At 37.6% G+C, this 14034-nt stretch overlaps 1 protein-coding gene across 1 annotated transcript in view; it reads right to left on the bottom strand.

Annotated features, from left to right (window-relative positions):
• The window catches only part of rassf5 (Ras association domain family member 5), a 41621-nt gene that overhangs the window by 18315 nt on the left and 9272 nt on the right, over positions 1-14034 (bottom strand). The window contains exon 2 of the mRNA XM_079857778.1: positions 6263-6393. Coding sequence (XP_079713904.1) covers positions 6263-6393 — 131 coding nt within the window. The remainder of the gene's footprint in view (positions 1-6262; positions 6394-14034) is intronic.

A 14034-nucleotide genomic window follows, 5' to 3' on the forward strand; every position in this document is an offset into this window, starting at 1 on the left:
TATAGAGAGCTGGACGCATTGTGGATAATCAATGTGCCTGACAATGATAATGTATCTCAAACAATCCGTAACACAGGCATTTTTCTCTACAGGGAAGCAAAAGTCTTTGTATTCTCCCTACATTTTTTGGTCCTAATCTCTCTTTTCTGTAATCGCTCTGGTATTGTGCTGGCGACACATTCTGTGAGGAGTAACTGGAGGCTTGGACAGATCATGACACTGGACTCATCTCTTGTTTCACAGTGGTGTTAAGTGCCGTTAGGACGCTACATATGATATGTTTCTGATCCTGCTATAACACCTCTCTCCCTCCCTCTTGTACTTGGTTAAATAATGCAGATGATGGTCTCTGTTTTCCAAACTTGGTGATGAGCAAACTGTAGTGGAGAAACAGCCTTGGATCTGTTTGCAACAATGGTATATTTTTAAGCCGTCATCATTCTTTACTGTTTTCAGAACTTAATGAATCTATCGTTTCAGACCAACAGATCTCTGAGCATAGAGGATGAAAGGATTGAAGCTGGAGTAACTGCATTAGAGATGAGTAAATGTAGTGGCTATATCTAGCATATCACTTCCTGTGTTTATTATAAATATGACCAATGTGGTAATATCAGGGTTGTGATGTTTAAAAAAACAACAACTTGTTGGTACAGATAGATAGATAGATGTGGGTAATTCAAAATAAATTCTCACTTATGAACTGAATTATTCAGTTTTAAAATGTGCCCAGCCCTAGTTAAAGGGATAGTTAACGCTACAATTAAAATTAAGTCATAATTTACTCATCTTGGTGTTGTTCTAATGCCGCATGCCATTCTTTTCTTTTTTTTGGACCACAAAAGGAGAAAAAAAAATTGCCCTCACGCTCATCCATATAATGGCGTGAATAGCGACCATCATCAAGCTTTTTAAAAAAAGACGCAAAAGTATCACAGAATTTTTCCATGCGACACGTGCCATATATCCCATAGTGTTCTAGGGGTATATGATAGAGCTTGGCAAAAAACAAAAAACTAATTTAATGTATTATTTAACGAAAATCTTGACCTTGGCCATTGGTCTTCTACGCAACATGCGCGTTCGTGAGACTATTAGTGCCGCAGTTCACTAATACAATCCATGTACCTTCTTGTCTGAAGTGAATATATCTGTTGTGTTCGTCATAATGAGAAGTTTTCACGTTCACATCTGTCAATATGTGCATAGCCATCGTTTCAGAAGTGAGGGGGATAGAAAATTAAAGTGTAATACCAGTTTATTCTGACCTTTTGTAACAACTGAGGCTGACTCCCATTCAGCCAACCACCAGAGGGAGCCCTCTCCCGAGTATTGATCATGGACCGTGTGTGGGCATACGGCATTCAAACAACACCAGGGTGAGTAAATGATGACAAGGGCTGCATCCGAAATCGCATACTTCCCCACTATATAGCAGGCGAAAAACAGTGACAAAAGTATGTCCGAATTCACAGTACTTATAAAAGTGTACCCGGATGACCTACGTCTTCCAGTCAGATTCTGAAGTGCGCATATGATGGACACTTTACTATCCCATGAGGCCATGGGAGAGAATTTTGTGAATGGCGATGACATGACGCAACTGACGCTGATAGGTCACATGATAAAGACAACATGGCGAATGTAGTACGTCCAGATTACATTCCTACTGCACACATTCATACTATAGCCTATAGAGCATACTTTTTAGCGGTTGTGAAGTAATTACTTACTCAAAATAAGTACCTACACACAAGAAAGTATGTGTTTTAGGAAGCAGCCTTAATTTTATTTTAAGGTTAACCATCCCTTTAACATGACAACAATGTGCATTTTAATTTGTTAACTCTGTTTCACTCTAAAACACGTCACATTACTGAGGTGAAATCAACCCGGATGCCGTTTCATGTGGACTTCAAACAACTCATCTTTAGGAACAGCCTCTCACTTCCTGTGTTCTTCAGGTTGTCTTGTAGTACCACAGAGCCGGAAGACATTATTACATAGATTCTGTTTTTGGAATCCTTCAGTACAAAAATGCACTGAGAAATCCCACACAGATCAATGTTTAAATGCACTTCACTACAGCTCTCTACACAAATTATGAAATCAGCCCACACACATCCCTGAATCTCTGGTATTCAGGAATCAAAATCAAGCTGAAGCTCAGAAAGAGTCAAGTATAACATTCCACATCATGACATTTAGTTTTTGAGGACACTGGAAACTACACAAACATACACATTGCAGCTGTCATGCTAGTTACTCCACAGGAAATGCTATGGTGAGATGACAGACCAGAGAAAAAAAAAAAAAAAATCTGAAAATGGCACATGCAAATAGATAGACGTACTTTTTCTACTGAACTGAACTTGATATCCCCAGCTGCTATGGTGGTTTGAGGGGGCCGCAGTGCATGCGACACATAAAGAGTGTGTTTGCTGTGTGTGTCTGTGCGTGTGTACACACCCGAGGACAGGAAAAGGAAGTGTATGAGAGATGACAACAGCCTATCTGCACTACAATACAAGAGTCAAAGCCGATGATACCTCCAGCAGCTGGGGAAACAAACCATCAGCACACGGTCTACAGCACTTTCACACCCAATAAATGCCAAGAAAATAAAAATGAGCATCTCTGAACTTGCAAATGTATTCTTGTTTGTGCCTGATGCTGCACAGAGGCTCGCCAAATAGAGACCTTTAGGGGCTTTCAGATCAGATCAGCTATATTATGCTAAAACTGAACAAGACCTCAGGATGGAGCACTTAATGTTACTGAGAGGCAGTGAGGCTACAAAAACGGAAAGATATTCCAAGGCTAACTGTGAGTTAGCGCTAATATTTTAAGGCCACAGGGGACATGAGGGCCAGTGCACTGTGCCTGCATGATAACAGTATGAGGGATATTAGGGTAATGTGCATGAAGAACATTTTGTATTCTCATGAAACAAAGAAAATAAGACAGGCAGAGGCAAGAGAAAAAGCAGTTAAAGGTTTGTGCAATAAGGATAACAGGGGAAGTGTGAAATATGTCAAAGTGTGTGTAGAATATTCTAGAGCTTTTTGATTAAGAGTGGAGATGATTCACCCAACTGAATAATAACATCTCCTTCCATAACTAATACTGTATATAATAATCTACATCCAGAGGAAAATTACACTCAAAGATGTGTACTTTAAATTATAAATGTGCAGAAAATGGCAACGTAACAACAAAAGTGCTTGCCAAGCCCAAGAGTTGTGCTGCAAATGCCCTTGAGATTCACACATACAGACACACAAACACAGACTCCCTCATATCTCTGTGATTCATCTACATAAGGTCAATGGTCCTCCCCCCGGTCCCCTGGCGCTGGTGTGGCTGTGAAGGAGCCTTGTTCAAATAAATGCTTCTGGCTGTATAATCCCTGAAGTCTGTGAGGGGTGTCTAGCTGCTGTTTTGACTGTAATTAAGTTGTGAGGCTGTTTTTATGGGCTATCTGCATTTCCTGTGCATGTCTAATGCCTGCTGAACGGTACGTCCATCTGGGGGGTTTGAATGGCAGTAAAGACAACAACACAATGGATGCCAGTGTGACAGACATATGGACCAACAAAGGCTTTTATATGTACAATATAATATCGTCATGTGTTTTGTTGCAAAAGATACTCATTTATTCTTTGTAATGGAGGCTTTTACATGCAAATCACAATACATAAGATCATCCAATCATTCTGCATAATATATCTGCCCCATGTGGTGAATTTTGAAATAACAGACTATTATAAATGGTTTTTGTCCATATCCAACCTTATCTCTTATTCTATGCATCTGCGTCAAATCAGTGATGCAATCTGTAGTTCACAAGACCGAAGCCCTGCACTGTTTGAGGAGACCACTAATGTGAAATTCATTTCCGTTGAAAAATAACCATAATGCCCTCTGCTGACAGTTCACCATTCAACAGCTCTCAATCTCTATGACAGCACAGGCCAGCTGGGTTTGCTCTTTTCCTGATTTAGAGGAGATAGGAACAGACAGGAGGGGTCTCGTAAACATGATGAATACACTAACACTACAAGGGATGGAAAAGCTTTTTTCAGTAATGACTATTCTGACCAAATAAACGCTCTGTGGAGAAATAGGTTTTTGGATATTGTCTTCAAAATTCAATATGTCTGATTGTGCTCTAGGTTATACCGTTTCGGTCAGGCTCACCTTGAAACTTGGGCAAAAGTAAGTGTAAGCCTTTTTGTGTGTGTGTGTTTCTGAGGACAGTGTGCCCCCAGGCAGGACCCTACTGCTCTTCCTCAGTCCCAACTGTGCTGTCACTTCCTATGTACCTGGGACTAAACTCACTGCCAGTGTAAAACACAGCCAAGCATCGGAGAGGCAGTTAAGCATGTGCTAATGTGTCCCAGCAAAGCGTCCCAGGGAGCATTTCAGATTCAGTTTCCGCTTCATCCCTTTTTTGCTCTCTTAATTTGATGCTCTCTTCCTGAATTTGGAAAGCTCTCTGCATGCTTCACTTACAAAAAGTTTCAAGTGCTATAAAAGTATCAATATATTACTATATTCCGATATATTTTGGAGTCATATACCATAAATATATATTTATGGTATCATCTACCATGGCGCAACCACTTTTTTGTACATGTAGCAAGATACTTCCATAGTATTCTTTGAAGAGGCATAGTAAATGTAGCAAGGAATACTTTATCATTTTGTACCATGGTATATGTCAAACTACCACAACTTTACTGTTATATAAGACCATTACTATGAGAAGTCTGTTTCTGCTACAGTGTAAAAAATAAAGTAAATGTGAGATAAAGTTTAAAATAAGAAATAAAGTCACATTGTAAGATATAAATTCACAATAATGGGAAACAAAGTCGCAATTATGAGATTAAAAGTCACATTGTGAAATATGAAGTCGCAATTACAGAAAATAAAGTCACAATTATGAGCTATAAAGTCATATTGTGAGATATATATCAGAGAATGTCTAATAAGGGGAGAACTTCCACTCTCAGTAAACTTCCGGCTTCTGAGCTGGTTGCAGTTCCACTCTAGTTCCATATGAGGGCGCTCACAGGACGAGTGCAGAATGAATGGAGGTCAATGGCGCTATACCCCTCAAAATCCACTTTTCTCAGGATATAATTTTTTGTCTAGTAATTTGAATATTGTATTCGAAAGGAGATGCAAAGAAATTACACATTGCTGGGTGTTAGATTTTTTAGAGTCACTTATTTGCTTTAAAAAGTCTTTTAAAATGTCAATGACGTCACATGACACATCGTACGACCAGAGATACTGCTTTACGGCAATCCTTCAGTCACTTTGGTGCTTTCGCGCTCTGCACTTTCTTTTCTCTCGAGGCATCGACAACACAGGTAAATACACGTGCTAGAAGAGTTTTTGTTTTGCTGTTTTAAAAGACCACGGCGAAAATACACACACACACGATGCCATCAAGCGGTATCTCTGGTCGTAATCAGTCCTTCACTGACCAATCAGCGTTCATTAGCAGAATGCTAGCGTGTTATGGGCAACAACAACTCAACGTGTAAGAAAACTAAAGGACAGAAGTACTCGTTCATTCAACTTTCGTCCTATAACCCATGTTGAACTTGCAAAACCTACAATCAAATCTGAGATTTCTCAACGGCAATCGGGTGAAAGAGACAAATTTAGCCGTATAGCTCCATAGACTCCCATTCATTTTGCACTCATGGGCGATCGCCCCCAGTGGAACTCTGGTGGAACTACAACCAAATTTCGGTACAATAGGACTTAATAGGGAGTGGCCAGGCTCTCCATAGACAGGCTCTGTATATATTCACAATTAAGAAAAAAAGGTCGCAATTATGAGATATAAAATCACATTGTGAGATATCATGAATAAGATGTGCAAATGAAAAAGAATTTTTTTTTTTTTTTTTTATAAAAACGAGAAATAAATGAGAAATTAAGTCATTATGAAATAAAATGTCAAGTATATAAAATATAAAGCAAAAATATGTATTTGAATACACAGCATTTGACATTAACAATAAAAGATATTTGGAAGCTGTTAAGTCAGTTTTGCTTTCCTAACTATGCGTGATAATATTCTATCCGTGACCCTATTAAAACAAACAGGCCTGTGAACCATTTTTGCTCTAGAACAGTTACCTTATGGGATGCACATTCTCTATCTGTTTTTGTCACCTTGAGTTTCTCTTGTGTTCTTTTAGTGTGCATGAAACAATAATGGCTGAGTGAGGGAACTTACCGTCTCCTGAGGGTCTTTGGCGCTGCGGCTCTGTGAAGTGGGAGAAGACACGTCCTCTGTCCGCTGGTCTAGTTGGTTGCAGTCCAGCTGAACAAGCCCCTGACACTCCAAATGACATGTGTAGCTGCAGTCTGGAGGCCAGAGAGAAACAGGACATCCACAGTCACTAACAGCCATGAAGCACACAGACAAACAGCACAGTTCAGAGAGCAAGTGAGGACTACCAACACTCTTTCACAGCTCCTTAAAGAGAAAAGGGTTTGAAAAGGCTGGAGGAGGATTGGGCCTTGTGTTTTATTCACTGTAAATGTCTGTGTCTGCTTATTACAGTGATATCCGTTGTGCTTTTTGCAATAGACGTGATAGATGTGTGGCGCCATCTAGTGTCTGATATATAAAACACTGCACTGTTTGTACAGAAGCTTATCAAAAATTTTGTAGTGAATCTTTGTCTTTGTAAAAGATTGTGAATTTCAAAAATCTAAATTTTAAATTCTTATAATGTAAAATATTTAAACAATTATATATATATATATATATAATTTCAATGATAGAAACATGACAAAAAATTATTATAATTAAAATTAAATGTATTCAATATTTTTAATTTATTAAATTAAATGTATTAAAATGATTATCATTAATAAATTATTATAATATTAACATATATATATCATTGTTATAATTAATACAAAAAATTATAATACTAAAAACTATATAATTTTAAAAAGTGTTACCATGTAAAGCCTGATTGTTACAAAATAGAATTGACCTTTTTCACATTTCCGGATTTCTCAGAAGCAGAAGCAGAAGTTGTCATAGTTGGGTACGGTAAACTTCTATAGCGGTGAATGAGAGACTAGCCTACATTAAATATATATTTTGTGTTCCAATTTGCTCAAAATAGCAAAAGAAAAACTCCACAATAGTGTTTTCAAAACTTTCAAAAGAGGGGAAAAAATAGAGAGATTGATAACAGCAGTCAGAAGAGAGAAAGATTGTATTAGAAACACCCTCACAAGAGCGTTTCTTGAGTTTCTTGAATTTTGATGCAAACTTGCAAAGGTAATATAATACAATACAAAGTAAAGTGTAAAAAATGTACATACATTTTAAAAAAAAAAACTTTGCAGGATTAACGATGCTGATGACCGTTAAAACGCGCCATCACAGTCTGTAAAAAGGCTCTACAATCGGGCTTTAATGGTAACAGCGAGAAAAGGCTCAATCCCTAGATGGCGCCAAAGTGTAACGTCATCAAAGCTTAACGGAGGCCAGTGTGAAACAAGGTTATTAAAGGGCTGGAAAAGACAGCTGCTGTCTAATTCCTGCCAAGAAACATTTAATTGACACAGAGTTCATTTTTTCCCCCGTCATTTTTTAAATTGCCCATCCAGGGCCCCTTTTCACATATTTGCTTTGGAAAGTATAGGCAGCACATCTAAGAAAACATTGGTGCCCTCATCATCCTAAAATCACATTAGCATCATAACAGAGAGAAAAACATAACCTCAGAACAGTGCAGCGAGTAAATTCAGCAGCTAAAAAGCCCTCTAAGCATCTATATTCACTGCTCACAGTCACACAGTAACCAAGGAAACGACACTGCGCCACTGGATATTCTTCAGCACAGGCTGAGCATGATTTTACATGACATGGTGTCTTGCAGTGAGGCTGCAGTGCCAACATTTATATTGTTGTAGAAATGTTCTAGGGTTTTTGTCTTGTTTTAACTACACAGTCAAATGATAACAATGGTGACTGAGGTATCTGTCTCTAAACACAAGCAGTATCACAGTGGGAGTGATAGATGTCAACAGCGAATGCTGATTGATTATCATGGGATTGATTATCAGTGCCAAACACATTGCTTCTGTCACTGTGGAAGAGCAGGGAGGTGCGGATCACTGTGAAAGGAGTTTGGGAATGCTAAGAGCCCTTACACAACACTGATAACACACATGGAAAATGGACGTCACTTTTTCGATGGTTTGTCAACGCAACGCTGGCAAAATATAAATCTTCAGGGGAGTGTTGAGCGGGACTATGAGAAAGAGTGTCCAAACCAAACAGAACGACTGACTCAGGGTCAGGAAATGCATTATGGGAGGAGGTGAGGCTTCCTTCCGATACTGACTCTCACCTTCAACCTCAGGCTGATATCAACAGAGCGGTTTAATGCAACACCCTGATAACTTTATGCACAACATGAAAAACCTGGCACGTGCAGCGGCAGTCAGGGGATAACAGGTCATCCTACAAAAGGGGTGTCTCTCTCTCATAGCAAAAAATTACTTCAAAAAAGGATGAACATTTTTACAATGCATCTACTGTAGATATTTTCAACAAAAAATAAGAAAATGTATTTTATTTCAAATGTTTTTATCCTTACATTTTTAAGCTTAAAACTGATTAAAAAATATATAATTATAAAATGTTGTCATTAAATAAACATTTTTAAATCATTCATTATTTTTTAGATTTTAGTTAATGCATTATTAAAAGAAAAAAAAATCACATTAACACGGGCTTTGTTTTTCTTAAATTTCTTAAATTTTTTCACTTTCCTCTATAAAATAGAAAAAAATATATATAAAGTAATAATATAGTATAATATAAGTAAATCAATATACTGAATAAAAATATATAATTATAAAAACTAGCATTTTGTCATTATTTATATATTTTGTAATTAATGTATTATTTAAAAGCTTCTGCGTCAACCCTGTGAGCATCATCATTATCATTCTTTCAGGAAGACAACACTTCAAGGACGAGTTAAAAGTCTCCTCTTTTATCACTTATTAATGTTGTCAACCTTCTTACCATTTGTACTGTAAACATTAAACAACTGATAACCTCTCTTATAAAAAGCATCTTGTAGTTTCACGGCTTGTAATGCCAAATGAATCAGAACAATTTTCAACCCTGTCACCATCATCCCTGTTCATCAACTTTTCTAAAGGTGCAGTGATGTCCTAACATATACCAACCTTTACTAATTTAGCTTGAGATGGTACAATTTTATTTATTTTATTTTATTTATTTTTTAAATCACTCATATCAAACTGGAAAGGCATCTGTTTTATAGAATGACTCTAATAAAAATAAAAATGACTCTAGTTTATAACACCCAAATCTTCTTTGAAACGCTTTAAATTACATATAATGTAATTAGTGCAACAGGACGATCCTAGAACCGATGTCTTTATCTTTTAAACTGTGCATAACCCCCAACCCCCCATCATCACATGTCTTTACTGCAGTGGGGTCTGAACCCCATTACCCCGGATTAATCTGAAGAATGCGCCGCCAAGGGCTTATTACTGACCGTCAGCTTCTGGGGATACAGACAGTAACGCAGAAGATCAGATGAGATTTAACGCATCTTTGGAAGTGCCCTCGGTGTGGAGGATAATACAATGTGCATGATTTACCCACGATGGACCAGACAGAGTATGGCTGGCTGGTACCCCCATCTGTCTGGAATGTAAAATCACTCCTTAAAAAAAATCTTTCAAAAGCCCACATTTCCAGTTTTAGTTGTTCATACCAAAAGAAGAAAATATGAGAAAAACTGAAGGAGGTAACAAGCATAAATGAAACACATAGATTCATAGATTCACATTCCAAGCAGTGTCAGTGCTGTCCTGCATACTATTATTATAACAATATTTATTTAATTATATAATTTATAATAGGTATTACTGTTTTATTGTACTTTAAATGCTATTCATGAACAGGAGTATTCATTTCTTACATGTCTTAGTGTCTCCACACTTTTGAATGCAGTTTTGTCATTTTTTTAATATTAAAGGTACAATATGTAAGAATTTTGTATCAAAATATCCAAAAACCACTTGCACAGTGTTATATATTTCTTTCAATTGTGTTGACATTATCCTAAATGTTTCCAAGAATTTGTAAATTCAGAGAAATTCACAATTTTAAATAGTGCCCGTCCCTTGTAAATTGTCGCCTGTCAATGACGTAATATCCGCATTATCCCTGGTTTCCGCTTGTACTGCCATAGTAACCATGGTGACAGATGTGGACAACTGCGTTACATCTAGCAGCACACTCACGCTGTTGTTGTTTCGTTCAAACATTATGGACCATGGCAAGCAGACTTTGGGACAAAAGGAGAAATAAAACGAGGATCAATATCGGCCTGGCGTTTTCGAGATGCCGAGAGCTTCGCGGCAAACTTCGACAGAGCTTCACGAGTCAAGACTTGACAGGGACGCCGCTCTTGCATGTACTTTATTAGACATGTGAGCAAATGTACATAAAACGAATCAATGTTATATAGACCTTATACGCCAGAGAAACGATGGCGCTGCCATCTTTTTTGCGGTCGCTCTGTATATTTCTATGGCATTGCTGTCCAGGAGTAATTAGCTTTTGAAGTGGATTTAATTAATGTAAAGTTAACGAAAGTTATCATGAGGATTGTAATGTTTAAAGCAGATGTCTTAACAAATGTCAGTAGACCGAGAAGATTTTAAAACGAGCCGTTCATTCATAAGTACGCAAGATCGCTGTGAAAATACAGACCGGAAGTCAAAAGACAACGAGCGCAGCGCTGAAAAGAGGCGGGGCTACATAAGATCTATAGGTCAACATGATGAAAATGATTAAAAAACATGAATGTATTCACTGATCCATAAACATTATTAGATCCATCGGCATGACGACAAGTTCCATGATTCCGCTTATTCACTGCGTCATCAACCTACGCCTTTGTTATTGTAAGAGTTTAGCGACCCGTAGCGGCGAAAAAAATGACATATTGTAGCTTTAATGTTCATTAAAGGTTTTTTTAAATTTATTTCATCAATGATAACGGACACAGGAAGAGAAATGTACCATGATGCTAATTCAATATTTTCAATTAAAACATCCTTGTTAAGATATGAACAATGTACTATTTTTTTTTTTAAGAAGGATGTAATTATTTAAAAATGTGACAATTTCAAGCTGCGTAAATGTAAGTAAGTATAAATTGTAAATAAAAACTGCTAAACTGAAGCACAGAGGGTCTGGATTATATGTACTTGCATCCATGATACATTGCAGGACTATTCAAATAAACATTTAGCAAAAAAAGCTAGGCATATGAACATAAAGGATGTGACCATTTACAACATGTAATATATGCTGTACATTAAACATTGTTTCGTCTTACACGTATATTTATAACTAAAATCTTAATGTTGAGGGAAAAGTTATTGGTCAACTTCACTCATGTGGAGAAAAGTCTAATAAACACTCCATTCCAGAGGCACATGAAACCGTGACCCCAGACTATTTGTTTAGCCTTCTGAACAGCGCGGTCACACTCATGTTCTTGAGTAATTTTGGGGTTATTGCTAGCGAAACCCTATTGATAGAGCATTACCAGTGTAGTTTACATAACCTGGAAATGCTGGAGTGCTGCTATAAAACAGTGCTTTTGACAGAAGAGGTCAAACTCTTGTCATTGTCACATTAAACACAATGTTTATTCGGCTATGTGTGGAATTTCCTCAGTACGAGAGGTCAAATACGCTCTGGGCCTGTCCCTTTAAAACATACTTCCCACTTGAACATGGCCACTTCCTCTTGGAGTTAACCATGTCTGCTGATCAGTAGAAACCATTTGGTTATTAAGCTGGAAAAGTATGCTGAACTCCCCTCCATTAGCTGGAATGTAAGGGGAGTTTATAGAGGGAACGAGAACACTGATGCCTTTTTGTCCCTCACGAGCCTTCTCACCTCCCACTTCCCTCTGACATTTCTGCTCTCCCTCTCTTCTACCATTCATCAGCATTTTTCCACCTCAGGAGTCACAGTTCCTTCTCAGAGCCACCGCTCAACATGCATCCCAGCTACTGTACCACCCCTTTCACTCAGCGTTGCTCTCTTTTGCTCTCTGTTTCTCTGATTCTGCATCAGTCAGCAGCATTTTCTGCCATTTCTCTCTCTCAGCCAAGTCAGGGAACCTGACCCTATAGCCTTGCAGTGCATCTTTTCCCATGATTCAAGGTTGCCCTTCAAAACAAAAATGAAGTTTCGTTGGTCCATTTCATTCACACTACATGGCATCATCCTGGATCATATTCCAACAACCTGGTCCCAGCGGAACCTATCTGACTGAACCCTGTAATTTAAGCCCAAATTAATGTTGCTAAATTAGAAACAGACACAAAAACTCAGATAAACAGACACAGACACAGACACACAGCAGTTCAACACACACTGGTTCATTCAAACAGCAACAAATGTGCTGAAGTAAAGAATCTTTCTTTAGAATCACATACTGTACAATGATTTTCTTTACTAGAGGTGGAAATAAATGAGTGTGTAGATCTGCACTGTAAAAAATTTGTAACCCTCCCAAATCAAAAATTTCAAGTGACCGATAACATCTAAATTTTTCAATTGGCCCAAGTGAAATTCTGTAAATTTCAATAGGCCCAAGTGAAAATCTGTAAATTTAATTTTATAATTTACAGAATTTCACTTGGGCCAATTGAAAAATGTAGATGTTATCGGTCACTTGAAATTTTTGATTTGGGAGGGTTAGAAATTTTTGACAGTGTGTTATAACAAAGCGAGCATTTAGCTTAGACATTCATAGACAACCCTTGGGATAATAGCCATTGGTAGTTAGTGAGTATTTAGTCTGTAATTAAACTGAACAGATCTTTTCCATGTTAATGGGACCACACAACAAAATCCTAATAGAAATGCACTGATACTAAAATTCTGGCCAATATTTCCAAATTCAACATTCCTTCAGGTCATTCATCCCATTTACACCTACATATATATGGATACAGAGGCTGATATACATGTAAACGTATATTTGACAATCAGAAAAACTACAAACCCTGAGAGGCTTCCTTTCTATATTCTTACGACATTCCTCTCTTTATTTCTCTCTCTCTCATTCCTTGTTTCATTCCCTTCCTCCTCAGCTTCCTTGTTTCTTTATTTGCCATACAGACACCCCCACATTTAGTTCAGCACCAACTGGAAATACAGGATCAACCCAAAACGGAGAAAAGAATGGACCTGTGAAATGTTTTTTTTTTTTTTTCCTGCAGCCTGCATCTTCACAAGAAACAACATTATTTTTACTGGATGAAAGCTTTTTTCTATATGTTTGCGATGATATATTGGTGTCCATAAATACACACTGAAAATTTGGAATTGAACATCCAAATTAATCCTGGAATATTTTATTATTTTGAAGAATTTCAGTCTGAATCAAAATGCTCTCATTAGAATACTACAAGTATTCTTAAATAAATATATATATTTTTTATGCAGGGAGAAATTAACCCACAGTAAAACGATGCCTGGCACTCTGTGTTTATACCCTATTAAAACATAATGAATAGAAATAGCCCAGACCCCATTAATGCTTAGCTTAGGAAAACCAAGGCCTACTGAGGTGTAAAGTATTGACAGAGCAAATCAGGATGTTTTGTCGTATGCAGCATGGGTAAAACCTTTCGAAGTCTAAAGATGCTGAAAGAGCACTAAAATTCAATCTAAAGGATTTAATAAGCTGCACTGGCCAGGTCACATGCCACGGACACAGACGTACCTCAGATGTACAGCTAGCTTCTGCACAGAGAATGTCAAGTTGTGGGTGGGAAATTGTCAATTGAAATTGAAGGTAATTGTGAAAGCTGGGTCGTTGGAGACAAATAACATAAAGAAGTGTGTGTCCAGTGTTTACTTTGAACACAGGTGCTGACAAAGTTTGAATACAGACAGGT

Source organism: Squalius cephalus, assembly GCF_949319135.1.
Source record: "Squalius cephalus genome assembly, chromosome: 22".
NCBI lineage: Eukaryota > Metazoa > Chordata > Actinopteri > Cypriniformes > Leuciscidae > Squalius > Squalius cephalus.